This window comes from Trachurus japonicus, chromosome 22 (genome assembly GCF_045865225.1).
Source record: "Trachurus japonicus isolate A0001 chromosome 22, Traja_1.0".
In the NCBI taxonomy this organism is placed as follows: domain Eukaryota; kingdom Metazoa; phylum Chordata; class Actinopteri; order Carangiformes; family Carangidae; genus Trachurus; species Trachurus japonicus.
In genome coordinates this window covers 7,572,696-7,591,821 of record NC_140928.1, presented here as the reverse complement: position 1 = coordinate 7,591,821, position 19,126 = coordinate 7,572,696, and the positions used below count along the sequence as shown (strand labels likewise).

Genomic DNA, 19,126 nt, shown 5'->3' with positions numbered 1-19,126 from the left:
TCTAATTTCTTTTTCTATTATGTTTATTTTCTTTTTGTTCCAGTTTTGTACTTTTTGTTTTGCTGTAAAGCGCTTTGGATCAATTTCTGCATTGTGTTGAAACCGCGATATATAAATAAAGTTGAGTTGAGTTGAGTAGAAACTTCAGACTCTCTTTGCCGTTTCTTTCTCTGAGAAGCTCCTTCAAGCTCTTGATGGTGATGAAGAGGTGCACACTGCCCTCTGCTGACACTTCAGTCTCACAACAACAACATGTTGGTGTGGTCGTGATTCAGATCTTGAATATTTTCAAGATCATGCTTCATCATCTCACTGTTCACATCAAACACATGTAACACAAAGTATTTTATACTGTTTTGCCTGTTTTTGTCACTTTTCTCTTCACTGTGGTCAAACCTTTAACATTACATTATTGGTTAATATTCCCAGCTATATTAAATTAACCATCAGATGATAAAACACTCCTCAAAACTCAAAACATGAAGCTTACTCTAATTTCTAACTGCAAGTGAACCAAAGTCAAACTGAAAATGTAATATTCAGGAGATAACATGAAATATTACACTTGACCTTGTGGATGTTTTGATAACATTTCATGATAAATAATCTCAGAGTTAGTGAGACATTTCACTAAAAACCTCCAGTTCTTCTGTTCTTCTTCGTAAATTCGTAAATAAGTTGTAAATGAACCATCAGTTTGTAATGCAGGAGGTGAAACAGTGTAATTAGAACTAAAACATGTAATTTACCTTAAAAAAAAACATCATGTCATGAACAGTTTGGCTAAACATAAAGATAAATTCAGTATAATGTGTTTAGTGTTTGGTGAGGTGAGTGTCAGCTGTGTGTTCACTGGTCTGTGTCAGAGTCTCTGCAGTCTGAGGGAGGTTTTTGTACGACCACAAATCACCGTGTGAACACGCCAGCATCATCTATTTCATGGTAAGACTGACAGTAATAAACTGCTGCATCTTCAGCCTGAACTCCACTGATGGTCAAACTGAAGTCAGAGCTGCTTCCACTGCCACTGAATCGAGACGGTGTTGTTGATTCACGTTGGTCTGCATATGTTATTAGGAGCTTTGGAGCCTGTCCAGATTTATGTTGATACCAGGACATAAAATCACCACCAACAAATCTGTAAACATCCTGGTTGGTTTTACAGGTGATGGAGACGGTGGATCCTGGAGTATTTGTCACTAGTGGAGGTTGAGTCACCGTCACCTGAGCACTGCAACCTGCAGACAAAAACAAACCATTCATTAATCAGCAGGAAGAAATGAGAGAAAAGGTAAAACATCGTGTTTGAAACGTTGCTGAGAGACTGAACCTGTAAAACAGCAGCAGGCCAGAGTCCAGATGAGGATGGTGATGAGAGTCATGGTGGTTTCTGCTGAGTCCACTGACAGATCTGAGTCCTGCAGTGTTGAACTCACAGGACTATAAACCTTCTCAGATCTCTGGAGGATCAGCTGACGATGCAAAGCCTCCTCTCTATGGAAATGATTTCTCTGCTCTCAACAGACTGAAGGAGACGTGGGACACAACATCAGGAGAAATGCTGCTTGGATTTACACTAAATATCATCACAGTGGAAGAGAAGAAAATAGATTTTACAGGATTGGATTTTGAACATCTGGATTAAAATGGTGTCACTTTTTTTGATGCAGTGTTTTTTGACTGGATTTGTCCACAGGGTATAAAAAAATATAATTCATTATTTATTGTATTCATTATTTTTGTACTGCTTTCTTTATTAAATTCTCATATCTGACTTTTTTGAGGATTTCTATTTTCTACATCTTTATAGGTTATAAAAAGTATCATGAACTTATGACAGAAGGAAATCAACAGTTTCTCTCTAAACTTACAAAAAATGACTAGAATGATATTATTTTTTTCAGATTTTGTTTTAATAAGTTTTGTAAATTGAATAAAGTATTTACCTTTTTTTATTAGCATGTTTTATCTGTAAATACAGTGAATAGTCAGTGGGTAGATGCTTGTTAACAGAGCAGGAGGTTTTTGTACGGCCACTTCATGACTTTGTATCACTGTGGTGGACTTTTGGTGGAGGAACCAAACTCGTCGTTGACGGTAAGTACCAGAGATTTTTAAACTGTACAACATGTAAAATTTAGTAATATTTTATCTAGTGAGACTTTGACCGACTTCATTTATTGAATTTTATTGATAATTTTGTTATTAATAAAAAAAAGAGCTGATTCTCACCGTCAGATGTTTTATCGTCTGCTTCAAAATCTTTGACTGTAAAATGTTTAGTCTTCAAAAAAAAAAAAAGATCAACAATTTCATTATGTTTTCATTTATCATTTTTGAAAAAGTAACAGAGTTGAACTAAACCCTGATGTGGATTCATGTTGAACACAAACATGATTGTATCAGTGAGAGCAGCTCAGCTTCGTGTTCACGCTTCATTTGTTTTACATGTAGAGAAAAGGAAGTGAAAGAGACAGATGATAAAAGTTTCAACTGTTTTCACACCAGTGAAGATCAAACATGTATAAACATATCAATAATCAATAATCAATAATCAATACCAATCAACCTTTCTAGGTGCATTTACACTTGAATCGTGTGTCTGATGCTGAGTGATTCATGAGAGCAACAGTAGAACAAGTTTGTCTGTTTCATCTGATCAAATAGAAGAAGTGACCAGTGTGTCATGTTTCTGTATCACCAAGCCTTCATTCTCCTTCCTTTGTCTTTTCTCTCTCCCCTCCCTCCCTCCCTCCCTCACTCCCTCCCTCCCTCTCTCTCCCCCTTTCTCTCCTCCAGTGGGGGTGACGCGGCCCACCCTGACCGTCCTCCCCCCCTCCAGAGAGGAGCTGCAGCAGGGCAGTGCCACACTGGCGTGTGTGGCCAGCGGAGGCTTCCCCTCAGCCTGGACGCTGGGCTGGAAGGTGGGGGGCAGCAGCAGCTCCTCGGGGGTGTCACGCAGCCTGGAGGTCCCGGGGAGTGACGGCCGCTACAGCTGGACCAGCACCCTGAGCCTGTCTGCAGACCAGTGGAGGAAGGCGGGCTCAGTGAGCTGTGAGGCCACTCTGAGTGGACAGAGCCCTGTCACTCAAACCCTGGAGCCTGACCGCTGCTCAGAGTAGAGCTGCAGCAACACTTCCTGTCTGGAAACCATGCAGCTGCTGCTGCTGCTGCTGCTGCTGCTGCTGCTGCTGCTGCTGCTGCTGCTGCTGCTGCTCTGACACACATCTGGATCAAGCTACACATCTCCTCTCTGCACACATTTCTGCAGCTCTCACAGCTCCACTCAGTGTGTTAGTCTGCATGTTGCTTTCTGATGCTGATCCTCTGCATATTCTGCTTCATGTTCATCACTCTCTGATTCATATGAATCTGGAAATACTGCATTTCATCTTTTGAATAAAACAGTGTGTTATAATAAATCATTGTCTCTGTGTTTCAATATAAAATTTTAGGAAAAACACTCTCTGGATCATTCCTCTATTAACCATGATAATTTACTAATAAAGGATCTTAAAAATATGCAGTAAATTGGATATTTTCACTCCAGTTTGAACTGTTGCAATTTCTATTTACGTCTGCAGCTGTTGCTCAGATGCTGTTTAACATTAAGATTTTATCTAATATAAAGTAAGAGCATATAAAGATTAATTAATTAAATAAAAGTATGAAACAAAATATGGAAAGGTGTCAGTGTGTTTCAGTTGTATTTAGGGTTCATTGTGGTTCTGCTTGATGACTCTTGTGTTGTGTTCACTGGACCAGTTCTCAGTCTGTTCACCAGCCCTCTGCAGCTGCAGCAGCTGTTTCACTTCTGTCAAACTCAAGGAGGTTTTTGTACGGCTCTAAATCACTGTGTGAACACGTTGCCACTATGGTAACCCAGACAGTAGTAATCTCCAACGTCTTCAGCCTGAAGTCCACTGATGGTCAAAGTGTAGTGAGAACCAGACCTACTGCCACTGAATCGAGACGGAGTTCCTGAGAAACTGCTTGATGAACTATAAATCAGGAGTTTTGGAGCCTGTCCAGGTTTCTGAAGGTACCAACTGAGATCACCACCAATATCTGAACTCCCTGTGGCGCTGATGGTCACGGTCCCTCCAAGACTGACAGACTTGGATTTGTCTGATTGAGTCAGAAACTTGTTGGCAGAAGACTCTGAAATGGGAAATTGAACATTAATCTCAAAAATAAGTGTCTAGCGAATTAAGAAAATTTGCTGAATTAGAAATGTCAGATAAACATTAAAACCTTCTCACCTCGACTCAGAAAAACCAACACCACAAGCAGAGTTGTTGTTGGCGACATCATCCTGATGCAGTTTTCAGTGTGAGGCCACGAGAACAGTTCAGACTCTCTGTGACAGAAGAACTTAAACTCTGAGGAGCAGTGATGCGTATGAGTCATGCAAAATACCTGTGAGGACACCTGTCTTTATGAAACTGAGAGAAGCAGAGGAGGTGGAGCAGGTTTGATCCCCATGTGGACTGATTCAACACATGTAGTGTCTCAATTGGAAATTCATCTTCCTCCTCAGCCTCCGTCTCCTGTGGCGTCCCTCAAGGTCCTATACTCGGCCCACTTCTCTTCTCCATCTACCTGCTTCCACTAGGCCAAATTATCCAAAATCACAACATTTTGTTTCACTGTTACGCTGACGATACACAAATCTATCTCTCTGTGGAGCCCAATAACTACAACAAACTAGCCAACTTCAACAACTGCCTCACAGATATCAAGTCCTGGATGGCCACAAACTTTCTCCAGCTCAATGAAAACAAAACCAAAGTCATACTATTTGGTCCACAGCACCCAACCCAAAGCATTTCTCCCCATCTTGGCCCATTAGCCCCTTCTATCAAACCATTCATTCATTTTCAACTCTAATTTCTTTTTCTATTGTGTTCTTTTTTTCTTTTTGTTGCAGTTTTGTACTTTTTGTTTTGTGGTGAAGCATTTTGGATCATTTTTTGCATTGTGTTGAAACTGTGCTATATAAATAAAGTTGAGTTGAGTAGAAACCTTAGACTCTCTTTGCCGTTTCTTTCTCTGAGAAGCTCCTTCAAGCTCTTGATGGTGATGAAGAGGTGCACACTGCCCTCTGCTGACACTTCAGTCTCACAACAACAACATGTTGGTGTGGTAGTGATTCAGATCTTTTTTTTGTGATTAACATTTCTATTTTCATTATTTCAATAATACAACAGTAACAGTAACCCCCCCCCCCCACCCTCCAACAAACAAACCCTTCCCAGGCCACCACCATCCATGCTGATCCCTTTCTGGTTACCAACATCAACCCCTGTGCTCCTTCATGTACAGCTATTACAGCTACACAGCCTGCATCAATGTAGACAAAACACAAAATAACTATAACAAAATTAGGCACAGAGAATGATTCCAGACAAGGTCAATACAACACAAAATAGTCACTATTGAAGAGATAATTGGTTAACAAATGAAGAAATAAAAGCAATAATAGCTGAATAAAATGCAAACAAATAAGAAGCACTGTTCTGTATTTACCCACGATAATGACAGCTTGCTTCTCTCCACCATGTAACCCATATCAGGAACCCTTTATGAATTTTACGTATTTGCCCCACTTTGCTTCATATAGACCCAGTCTACCCAGTTGTTTATATGCCATCAAAAGCTGCGACTCGTGCCACCTCCACAGCCCACTCTTGAAGAGAGGGCACCCCCTCCGTCTTCCATCCTCTGACAAGTATTTGTCTGCCAATCATAATACTGGTTTGGACATAACTTTTGATATGTTTATCCTCTCCTACCAGAACTGAATCATCAACCAGAATAAATAATCTAGGGCTGGACTTTATCACATGACCATAAAACATGAATTAGATTACCTTCTTCAGATTTGCATCGCCAACAATCTGATGTGGGTAATGGAGCTAAGCGAAAGTTCAGACAGGAAGACTATCTCTTAAGCACAGCCTCTCCCGAGCTCACCCTCTATCTTCTCGCTCCGCCCTCTTCACCTAATTCATCCAATCACAGGCTGCCATCTCCTCTCTCTCCTACCAATCAGTCCCTAGCGTCAAATTTAAAAGTGTCCCCTTTCTCTGCTGTCATCCCGCTGTCATCCAGCAAAACTCTCAGCCCACCTCCACCCCTTCTCCACCTCCATCTGATGCCGACCATCTTCACCGGGATCTTCGACCAGGAGTCTACCACCACCAGTGTCTAGGCCCGGGGGGATCATCATCTTCAGATGCAAGCTATCACCCATAGATCAGTACACCACGATGATCTACTCCCCGGCGTCTAAGCGCCAAAGCCTATTTGTATGCACAATAAATGCAATTTCACTTTTCAGTCTGACTCTCTTTTCCTTATTAGTCTGTCCTGATTGAAATAGCCCTAATCTAAATAATCTGGAAGGAGTCCAATAAAAATGATGTATAATTTTGAATTGAATAAGACGAATTCTTGCATCCCTTGAAACATTTTTAACACTTTTACAAATTCTGTTCCAATCTTCATCACTGAATGTCAGGTTCAGATCCTTTTCCCATGTCTTCTGCAAAGCTGAAATGGGCCCGTTGCCAAGAGTCTGAATCATCATAGAATAATAGGCAGCCGCCTAGTGCCCCTTTCCATAACTCTTTATAATTTTATCTAGGAATTCTGCATTTTGGGGACACGCCGCAGCAGACCCAAAAATCCCCACCAGCATATGTCGAAGTTGCAGGTACCTAAAAAAGTGAGACGTGGGGATATTGAACTGCCGCACCAGATCCCCAAAAGATTTCAAGGAACCATCACAATACAAATCCCCCAATGTCACCACACCATTCTCCTGCCCTGCCATATTTTTTTTTTGGAACTTACTTTTTTATTTGACACATACAAACAAACATACATACAAACATAAATTTAACAAACACCAAGGAGATGTATATTGTATAAAGTTACACTTGCTTGAGATTCTTGAAACTGAAAGTCTTTTCTTTTTTTTTGTTGAATATTCTTTGTAAATATCAGTCCGTATTCTTGTACTTGTACGTCATATTTCCATAGTCCATTTCTCCTCTCTATTCTGCCTTGATTGGCATGTTACCTTAGTAGTCTCCTGCCATATTTTCCAATAAATGGGGAATTTGCCAATTCGTAATTTAGAATTTAACCAAATACTTGAAGAGAGATTTAGAAAGGGATCAAATTTAAATATTCGAGCAACCTTAGTCCAAATCAATTTAAAATGAGAAATTATTGGATGTGTTTTTGCTTTTTTACTTAATCTAGTAGACAAGTCTTGTATGGGTGATAGAGGGGCCATTACAGCTTGTTCCATACAGTACCATGGGGGGGCCCTTTCAGGAGGGAGAGACCAATGGGCCAGGTGCCTTAGATTAAAAGCATAATAGTAAAACAACATCTTTGGCAGTCCTAAGCCTCCTCTATCTACTGGTCTTTGTAACTTGCTATGGTTCAAACGGGGGCGTTTACCATTCCAAATAAATATATTGGATATCCGGTCAAACCTTTTAAAATAATAAATAAATAAATTTCTAAGGGGAGGGACTATATAAGATAATTAAGTTTGGGAACACAGTTCATTTTCAAAACGTTAACTTTGCCTGCCATAGATAAATTAAGAGCTGCCCATCCCTCAACATCACAAGAAATTGTCTCTAATAATGGGTCAAAATTGACTTTAACCACGTCTTTCAACTGTCTAGGAAATCGGATACCCAAATACATAATACCTTGTTGAGGCCACTGAAACGCCCCTGGATGGAAGGCAGTGGAGGGGCAATAAGCTGTTAGGGGGAGTGCCTCGGACTTGGACCAGTTGACCCTGTACCCAGAGAATTTTGAAAATGAGTTTATAATTCTAAGAAGACATGGTACAGATCTGCTGGGGTCGGATACCAGTAATAAAATATCATCGGCATAAAGCATCAATTTATGTACCATCCCACCTACAGAAACACCGGGGAAATCTGTTGCCCCATGTACAGCTGCTGCAAGGGGCTAGCTAAACAAAAAAGCAAAGGAGAAAGGGGCGAACCCTGCCTGGTTCCTCTACCCAACATAAAGTAATCAGAAATAAGCCCGTTAGTCTGCACTGCCGCATCTGGGTGCTTATATAATGCATGAATCCATTTTCTAAAGGTAATACCAAATCCAAACTCTTCTAAAATTTGAATAGATAGTCCCATTCCACCATGTCAAACGCCTTTTCGGCGTCCAAAGAGATTGCTGCAACTGGGTACTGGGCGTCAGCCACTGACCACATCGAATCAATAAGGCATCTAATATTATCTGAGGAGCTACGACCACGAATAAATCCCACTTGGTCAGTATGGATCAATGATGTAATTACACTGTCTAATCGGTTTGCTAAAATTTTTGAGATTATTTTAACATCTATTTGCATTAAAGAAATAGGACGGTAATTCTTGCATTCATTCAAACCTTTATCTTTCTTGGGAACGAGAATTATAAGGGCCTGTCTCAAAGTTGGTGGTAGTATACCCTTCTCCAGCGCCTCCTTATACACCTCTAGTAAAGGTGGCGCTAGTTCAGTCGCAAAGCTCTTAAAAAATTCCCCAGTAAATCCGTCGGGCCCAGGTGCTTTACTTGAAGGTAAAGCCTTGATTACCCCTTTAATCTCCTCAATAGTTATATCTAAATCTAGAAAATCCCTCTGTTCATCTGTCAGTTTTGGAAGTCCAAGTGGTTCTATAAATTTATGAATTTCTTCTTCACTAGAGCTAGCTGTTGAACTATATAGATATATATAGATTACTATAAAATTCTTTAAAGGCCTGATTAATATCTACAGTTGCGGTAAGCAGGTCCCCAGCTGGCGACCTAACAGCAGGAATAGTGGAGGCCGATTCCCTCTGTTTTATATAACTGGCAAGCAACTTTCCTGCTTTATCTCCTGACTCAAAATATGTTTGTCTAGCCCGAAATAAATTAAATTCAACCTTTTGGGTTATTATGTTATTATACTGATATTTTAACTTTGTCAGTTTTCTCATGCCATCTTGTGTCATTTGTTGCTTCAACTCTATTTCAGCCTGTTTAATTATATTTTCCAATTCTAGCAACTCCTGTGTTTTAATTTTTTTATGGTATGACGTGTGTTGGATGATACGTCCCCTAATCACAGCCTTTAAGGCCTCCCATGCGACACTTGCAGACGATACAGATTGCCAATTTATCGTGATTCAGATCTTGAATATTTTGAAGATCATGCTTTATCATCTCACTGCTCACATCAAACACATGTAACAAAAAGTATTTTATACTGTTTTGGCCTGTTTTGTCACGTTTCTCTTCACCAGTCAAACCTGCTTTGAACTGGTTCATTCATGTTTTATTGTTTACTCTCAATTCTACCTTGTCATCTAACAAACTTACAAGTATATGTTGTTGATGTTTATTGTTACATTATTGGTTAATATCCCCAGCTATATGAAGTTGACCATAAGATGAACCAACAGTCCTCAAAACTCTACACATGAAGCTTATTCTAATTTCTAACTTTAGAATTTAACTCCAATTCAAACTGAAAATGTAAAAATTCGAATAAAACATGAAATATTACACTTGAGCTTGAGGATGTTTGAATCAAATTTCATGATAAATAATCTCAGAGTTACAGAGACATTTCACTGAAAAACTTCAGTTCTTCTGTTCTTCTCCGTAAATTTGTAAATAGGCAACCATCAGTTTGTAATGCAGGAGATGAAACAGTGTAATTAGAGCTAAAATATTTAATTTACCTAAAAAATGTCATAAACAGTTTGGCTAAACTTTAAAAAAAAAAAAAAAAAAAGCCCTGAATGTTCAGTGTAATGTGTGTTTAGTGTTGGTGAGGTGAGTGTCAGCTGTGTGTTCACTGGTCTGTGTCAGAGTCTCTGCAGTCTGAAGGAGGTTTTTGTACGACCACAAATCACCGTGTGAACACCCAGGCACCGTCTATTTCATGTAGGCTCTGACAGTAATAAACTGCTGCATCTTCAGCCTGAACTCCACTGATGGTCAAACTGAAGTCAGAGCGGCTTCCACTGCCACTGAATCGAGACGGTGTTGTTGATTCACGTTGGTTTGCATTTATTATTAGGAGCTTTGGAGCCTGTCCAGATTTATGTTGATACCAGAACATAGCCTCACCATCATCATCTCCGTAAACAGGCGGGTTGGTTCTACAGGTGATGGAGACGGTGGATCCTGGAGTATTTGTCACTAGTGGAGGTTGTTGAGTCACCGTCACCTGAGCACTGCAACCTGCAGACAAAAACAAACCATTCATTAATCAGCAGGAAGAAATGAGAGAAAAGGTAAAACATCATGTTTGAAACGTTGCTGAGAGACTGAACCTGTAAAACAGCAGCAGGCCAGAGTCCAGATGAGGATGGTGATGAGAGTCATGGTGGTTTCTGCTGAGTCCACTGACAGATCTGAGTCCTGCAGTGTTGAACTCACAGGACTATAAACCTTCTCAGATCTCTGGAGGATCAGCTGACGATGCAAAGCCTCCTCTCTATGGAAATGATTTCTCTGCTCTCAACAGACTGAAGGAGACGTGGGACACAACATCAGGAGAAATGCTGCTTGGATTTACACTAAATATCATCACAGTGGAAGAGAAGAAAATAGATTTTACAGGATTGGATTTTGAGCTTCTGGATTAAAATGGTTTCACTTTTTTTGATGCAGTGTTTTTTTTTTATTGGATTTGTCCACAGGGTATAAAGAGAAAAATATAATTTATTATTTATTGTATTTATTATTTTATAATGATGTCTTTATTAAATTCTCATATCTAACTTTTGTGAGGATTTCTACTTTCTACATGGAAAATTGTTTCCAAATCATGAACTGACAGAAGGAAATCAACAGTTTCTCTCTAAAGTTACAAAAAAAAGACTAGATTTAGTCAGATTTAGTTTTAAATAGTTTTGTAAATTGAATAACGAATTTTACTTTTTCTCATTAACATGATTTATCTGTAATTGCAGTGAATAGTCAGTGGGTAGATGCTTGTTCACAGAGCAGGAGGTTTTTGTACGGCCACTTCATGACTTGTATTTAGGGTTCATTGTGGTTCTGCTTGATGACTCTTGTGTTGTGTTCACTGGACCAGTTCTCAGTCTGTTCACCAGCCCTCTACAGCTGCAGCAGCTGTTTCACTTCAGTCAAACTGAAGGAGGTTTTTGTACGGCTCTAAATCACTGTGTGGATGTCAAATCGCTATGGAAACCCAGACAGTAGTAATCTCCAAGATCTTCAGCCTGAACACCACTGATGGTCAAAGTGTAGTGAGAACCAGACCAACTGCCACTGAATCGAGACGGAGTTCCTGAGAAACTAGTTGATGCTCTGTAAATCAGGAGTTTTGGAGCCTGTCCAGGTTTCTGAAGGTACCAACTGAGATCAGCACCAATATCTGAACTCCCTGTGGCGCTGATGGTCACAGTCCCTCCAAGACTGACAGACTTGGATTTGTCCGATTGAGTCAGAAAGTTGTTGGCGGAAGACTCTGAAATGAGAAATTGAACATTCATCTCAATAATAAGTGTCACATTATAGCGATTTAAGAAAATTTGATTGATTAATATTAAAACCTTCTCACCTCGACTCAGAAAAACCAACACGACAAGCAGAGTTGTTGTTGGCGACATCATCCTGATGCAGTTTTCAGTGTGAGGCCACGAGAACAGTTCAGACTCTCTGTGACAGAAGAACTTAAACTCTGAGGAGCAGTGATGCGTATGAGTCATGCAAAATACCTGTGAGGACACCTGTCTTTATGAAACTGAGAGAAGCAGAGGAGGTGGAGCAGGTTTACTGATGTGAATCGGTCCACATGGCGACATTTAGAAACTCCAGACTCTTTCCTGTTTCCTTCTCTAAGAAGCTCTTTATGGTGATGAAGAGGTGCACACTACCCTCTGCTGACACTTGTATGGTATTGATTCAGCTCTTGAATATTTTATTAAAGTTACATTACATACTGTTCACACCAAACACACTATTTTATACTGTTTTATCTTATTTTTAACAAACCTCACCGTCACTTTTCTCTCCACCATTGTCAAACTGTAGTGTATGTTGTTCAGGCTGTGGTGCAACAATACCATTATCCTACATTTCACTTCCTGATAATAGGCTACTTACTGATCAAAAATGTCATGTGATCAGGTCACTGTGCTGAACGGCCAGTCTGTTCAGAATAAATACCTTTCCCTTCACACAATCTTTCTTTGTCTGTTTGACCCCATGTGTTGTGTTGCTTTGTCTTAACTTCAATATAGAACAAGGTCAGCTGTATAATTGAAATGATCTATTACTGTTTACAGCAAATACTTCAGACAGAGGTCTCATCTCTGTACTTGTACTTTTGGACCTCAGTGCTGCATTCGACACCATCGACCACAGCATCCTGCTGCAGAGACTAGATCATGAAATTGGGATTAAAGGACCTGCCCTAAAATGGTTTAAGTCATACTTATCTGACAGGTTTTAATTTGTTAATGTTAATAACGACCATTCAGAGTATAGCAGAGTTACGTATGGTGTACCGCAGGGTTCAGTCTTAGGGCCAATCCTCTTCATTCTTTACATGCTCCCATTAGGTGGCATCATCCGGAAGCACTCAATCAATTTTCACTGTTATGCAGATGACACGCAACTTTACTTGTCCATGGAGCCAGATGACAGAAGCCGCCTCATCAATCTGCAAGACTGCCTGAAAGACATTAAATCCTGGATGTCCTCTAACTTCTTGCTACTGAATTCAGATAAAACTGAGGTCATTGTGTTTGGACCTAAACATCTCAGGGACACTTTCTCCAATCAGATCGCTACTCTAGATGGCATCGCCCTGACCCCGAGTACAACTGCGAGGAACCTTGGAGTAGAGGTAAGATCTTAAGCCCGAGCCCGAGCCCGACCCCGACCCGACCCGAATTTCGGGTCGGGTCGGGTATAAAATGTCAATCATTACGTTCGGGTCGGGTCGGGCCGGGCTTCTCTCTCGCTGACTTTTTTTTTTTTTTTTTTTTATAGAAATGTATAAACGATGTGTGGAGATACTAAACTGAGGAATACTTGTTATAAAATAAATAATTAAGGGGAAAAAAACAGAGAGGGCGCTGTAAGGTAATTGCTATTTAACTAAACAGGACAGGAGCCGCAGCGCAGAGCCAGAGCACGCTTTGAGCACGTGAAAGAGCCACTGGTGCATGCTCCCAGTATCTCTAAAAACAGACTGGGAGGTAGAGCCTTCAGTTACCGGGCTCCTTTACTGTGGAACCAGCTCTCTCCATGGGTCAAAGAGGCAGACACTCTAACTACATTTAAGTCTAGACTTAAGACCTTCCTTTATGACAGGGCTTTTAGTTAGGGCTGGTTCAGGTAGCTCTGAACCATTTTATAGCTACGCTGCTATAGGCTTAGACTGCTGGGGACACATCTGGTTACACAGAGCCCTCTCCTTTCTCCTCCTCTCCTCTCCTCTCCTCTCCTCTCCTCTCCTCTCCTCTCCTCTCCTCTCCTCTCCTCTCCCCTCCTCTCCTCCTCTCCTCTCCTCTCCTTTCCTCTCCTTCCCTCTCCTCTCCTCTCCTCTCCTCCCCTCTCCTCTCCTCTCCTCAGTATATTTTTTAACTGTCATTTTCTGTTGTACTTTGTAGTTTGGCCTTGGTGTCTCGCACTCTCTCTCTGTGTTTCCGCAGATCCACCGGAGCTCCATCTCTCTGCACCAGCCGCCGCCTGCATCGCCCCCCCCTCCCACCCTTTCCCTTGCTGTTAGACCGGCCTCCCCTCCCTTCCCATGGACGAGTCTGCCACCCAGTCCTCTCATCGAGCTGACCGGCTCTCCCTGCCCCCCCCCCTCACCAGAGGCTGCCTTCATCAACTCCTGCTAACATTTCCATATTTCGCACATCCTGTGATAAACTGTAAACTGTTTTCTTGTCTGTAACAACATCTATTGCACGTCTGTCCGTCCTGGGTGAGGGATCCCTCCTCTGTTGCTCACCCTGAGGTTTCTCCGATTTTTCCCTGTTAAAAGGGTTTTCCATGGAGTTTTTCCTCAGTCGATGTGAGGGTCTAAGAGCAGAGGATGTTGTTACGATACCATGTAAAGCCCTTTGAGACAAACTGTTTGTAAAAACGGGCTATACAAATAAAATTGCCTTGCCTTGCCTTGCCTTAACACATCTATTCATTAAAGGAAAGCAAGCTCTTCTTTTGCAGATGTTTTTGACAAATATAATCATCACCCACTGACCTACTGTATTGACCTGCATGTGTTGATTAGGGACTCCTCTGACTCAGACAGAATCTATCGATTACTGTATACCTCTCATTGGTAATGATCGTTTGTCCCATGCACATTAAAAAAAATTCTCTTGACCCCACATTTCTTTTTGTTCTAAACATCTCGGGTGAGTTTCCACTGTTCTTCTACTGTCTCTTCATGTAATAGTGTGATTACATGATGTCAGGGCTCAGTGTTTTTACTTTAGTTTAGACCATCTCAAACTCCTTGTCTCTGAAGATAGCTTTCAGTTATGTAACTTGTTAACATGCTGCAGGATTTGAGGACTTATCATCCTTTTTAAATTGACTCACATTTTGGAGTGAAAAACTGTGGCATTTTGTCAAAGCGTTGCGTTTCCTTTCTCTGTCACACGGTGACACTCTTTCATTAGTATTTCTACAGACATATCTGCCACCACTGCTGGTATGACGCCCTGTAAACCTCAGTATGTCCTGTCTACAGACTCTCAAAACTCTTCACAACCAGCCTTGCCACACTAAAATTAAGTCAGCCAGTTCATATCTAGAAACATAAGTGCATGTAAACTCTCAAAGACATTTTTTCCCTTTAATTTCTACATTTTTGAGTACGTTTTGCACTGTAAGGTACAAACACTGTTACACATTCAAGCTTTACCATCAGATCAGGCATAAGTATACTTTAACAACATATTTATACTCTGGCTTTTGATAATGCGCTGTATAAATAAAGATGCCTTGCCTTGCCTTGATAAACTCTCTCCGTTTCCATATATTTCAGGTCATTTAAATGCATCATCTAACATAAACTTATCACAGTTTGAATGTAAAATACTGTATATAATTCTTAAAAATCTGAAAATCTTAGTCTGACATGAAGTGAAGATGTCAATTGATTTATAACAGCAGCTAAATACCGTGAATGTGACATGTAATGGAGCTGTCAGTGTCTGAGGCAGGATCAGTCATGACAGCCGGCAGCAGGAGGCCACAGCAGGAAGCAGCACAGAGATAACATTCATCTGCATAAAAGAGTAAAAACAATTAATCATTAATGGAAATAATATTCACTAAAGTTATAATATGTGCAGGAGTTACTAATCCCACTTTTAAGTCACTTTCAATTGTCTTTGTTTTTTAATTTTTTCTATTTATGATTAAAGAAGAGGAAGAAAAAAAACAGACACCTTCATCCGCTCCCCCTCCCTGACACACTGTTAAAATAAATAAATAAATAAATAAAAACTCCTGACATTAATTATTTGCTATTTTGCAGGCAGGAGTCTGCCCTTTTGCTAAAGCGAGTCATTTATCCCCTTCGCATGATGCCTGAATCAAGTGAACAACACAGTGATGAAGATAATGATGTTTCCCTTGCAGCTCGTCACCAATCCAGCACCGATTTTTATTCACAATGAGCGCAGGGGAAATTAAAACACTTAAAGAGAGAGTGAAGCATGCAGACAAGTCACAAACAGCTTTGCTATAATAGTCAAGTGCTTTCCCATCCACAGGTTGTCGTGGTAACTGTCAATCTTTTCCCCCCCATGCTATAGGAGCGGCTTGATGTTTCAGCTCCATCTGATGAGCAGAGGGACTTGAAAGGAGTCAGTTTTCATGTAAAACAGGGCTGCCAGTGCCACATCAACAACAAATTGCTAATCGCTTCTCCACTTCTGAGCAGGAACATCAATAAAGAGAGGCTCTGATAACAACATGGTTACCTGAGGAGACCTTTTTTTTTTTTTTTTACCTTTGATCTTCCTGAATGATGCTTAATGACAGAAAAAAAAACCTGCATTTGTTTTCTTTGATAATGTAAAAGCTTTTTCTGCATCAAGGGGACTTGGGACAGAAATTTGTCATGGCAGTGTTTGCTTTTAGGCGAGACATCCCTGTGGTGGAAAAAGTACTTCCTCTTTGTTTCTACTCTGGGAAAATCTCCAAAGGGAACATTACTGGAGTTTCTTTTATAGACTCTTACCGAGCTCTGGGTTTTTTTTTTTTGTTCGTGTACTCATCCTCTCCTCTCTGTCATGTTTTTCTTTTACTGTTATTCTGTGTATTCGCCAGTTCTGTAAAAAGCCTTCGGGGGGCAGAGGGGGTGGGGGGAGATGTGAGGATGAGGAATCCAACTCTCACACAATCCTGTTTCCGTCAAGGCTGGAGTGGCTGGTGGATGCAGAGATGAAAAAGAAAAAAAAATTGAAGAAAAATCTCATGGGCATTTGCTCCTGTGTCACAGTTTCCCAAGAAAAAATACCAGATTGTACACGAAGGTGCACGCACGTCTTTCATCCTCACAAGACCCCCACTAAGAAACTCTTTTAGATCCAAGATGAGACTGCTCATGTCATTTAAATAAAAGTGGTATTATTATTATTCTCTCAAATGACACACAACTGGGAAAATTACAGCACATTAATGCACCTTTTAAAGAATACTAACGGTCGTGATTGACAGAATGATAACACCTCCTGAGGACGAGAACTTCTTCAAACAATGTTTTTGCCCTCGAATGAACAAAAGGAGCTTTTAATTCACAACTGTAATATATTACAAGAATATTTAAAGTGGAATGGATTCAACTGGCATCTTATGTGCTACATTGGACAAAGTTGCATATTAATCTATCACACACTTTTGCGAATGGTTGTGGAGTTCCACCTGGGAGTATATTGGGCCCCTTTCCATTGTCTTTTTACATGTTCCCTCTTAGAAATTGTATTAATTGCAATATATATATATTGCAATAATATATATTGCAAATAACAACCACAAAGATCGTTGTGATGTGCTATGGCTGATCACAGATATTTGGATATTTGATATTGATTGTGGAGTTCCACCTGGGAGTGTATTGGGCCCCTTTCCAATGTCTTTTTTTAATGCTCCCTCCTATAAATGTTACTTAATTGAAACAACCACAAAGATTATTGTGACACACATGGCTGATACATAATTATATATCATTGAATGCTCGCTTATACCATCATCAACGTATCAGTATCTTTCAGGATTGTGACCGACAGAGAAAAGGAACTCAAAATTGTACAAAACTAAACTAAATTCAATAAAGGTATTTTATGTACCACCATCAATATGGCATAGATTGTAATAAAATATTGTACAGACTTTGCTTATCCCCTGTATTTTCACGTATTAGCGCCATCATTAAGCCAAACTTCTTGTTTTGTGCTAATGTTCTTGGTTTTATTGTTATTTCTGTGATGTTATCAGAAATTAACTCAGTGTTACTGCTTATTTAACATTTTTATTTTCTGCTTTGTTTTTAGTTTTTGCTTCATGTTGTGCTGACATTTTTTCTAAAGTGTCACCAGCAGGAGCTACTTTTATTCTTAGCCTTTCTCTCTCTATAACATATCAATTATCCTTGATTATTGGACAGCATGTGGGCAGCAGCCCCCCCATCCCTTATTATATCATGCTCTAAATACCACCAGAGCCCTTTCTTCCTCTACCTTTGTAACCATCCATTCATTAGAGCCGAAGCTCCAGAGTCACTTTAAAGCCTCTCGATCCATCCGTCTCTAACACTTCTTCATGACACCTCACATCTTTCCTAACCCCATGCTGTGATGGTAGCACCGGTTTCCTAGCAACCAGCCCTCTTAGTGGAGGTGACAGCATTTGAGTGGGCACCCTCACCTCTCCACATACAGCCGCCCCCCACCCCACCACCACAACCATCATCGCCACTACCACACTCTGCTTGGTGCACTTCGATGGGGTCACTGCATGTGTCTGATGATCAGCATGAAATGTATATTTGAGTGAATGAATCGCTGTGTGAGTAAAGCAGGTCATATAGTTCAATTATTCTTATTTATGAACCATACAATGAGATAAAAGTTTTTTTTTAAAGTGTTGTCCATAATGGTAAATCATAATACAGTGTAACAGTAGCACCAAAAGCCATTAAAAGCCATTAAATATTAGCTATTTAACTATATTAATTACCTTTTTAAAGTTCCCCTACCTGTTAGCTGCCATTCAAGTGGGCAAAATAAGCAACTTCCTTAATACTGGTCAGTAAACAGCTGTTGGTTATGTAGCAAAACTCACAAATAGCTCATTCTAAGCAACCTTAAATCAGGATCAGGATATACTTTATTGTCCCAGAGGGCAAATTTGTCTTGGACAACAGTGCTACATCAGCTGCATTTCATAAAAAGTAACACACATGACAGTTTTAAGTAACAACAGGAGACAAATGAAGATAAACAAGGTACATAATGGAGAGGATGAGGTATAACATGGATTTGTATTGCACTGACCCACTGGATGACATTACCCGCTTCAAATCAATTGCACTGAGAGTTAGAGGAAAAAGTGACAAGTGCATAGAAAAGGGTAAAAGACTCTTAATAATATGTTTTATATTGAGATAAAAGTGAAATATGTGCAGAAGAAAATACTTTAAATGGCCAAAAATACAAAGTTTTGCCCTAAATATTGTATATCTTTCTCTCTTTAGAGTAACTTAATGATTGAGCCGACTGAACTTTAATATTTTAGTGTTAATTCAGTAAATGGCATTTGTCCCCATTGAGCAGATGCATGCCTTTCAGCTATTGGAGTTTTTTGAAGCATGATGTGATTATTTTTTAAACATTTCGTATGGCTCCACCATATGGCATTTGTTGACTTATCACCGCTTCCGGTCCAAGTTTGCTGTGTTTGCTTGATTGGATTTCACGTGTTGAATTTACAGGATATATAATTATATATATGTATGTTAATCTAAAGAGAGACACTAAGGGAGAGATCGGGACCACCCAGGAGAGTCAGATCATGCGCTGTGCTCTGACATATT

The 19,126-nt window shown here is 40.1% G+C and overlaps 1 gene segment (V, D, J or C); it reads left to right on the top strand.

The window, feature by feature from the left end:
- Positions 1 to 1,994: 1,994 nt before the first annotated feature.
- On the top strand, positions 1,995 to 3,124 carry LOC146963379 (immunoglobulin lambda constant 1-like; the record flags this gene model as incomplete). The annotated part of the segment is given in 2 exon segments: positions 1,995 to 2,097; positions 2,800 to 3,124. Coding segments are annotated over 2 exon segments (426 nt in total), but the record flags the coding sequence as incomplete, so codon positions are not given.
- Positions 3,125 to 19,126: the final 16,002 nt, after the last annotated feature.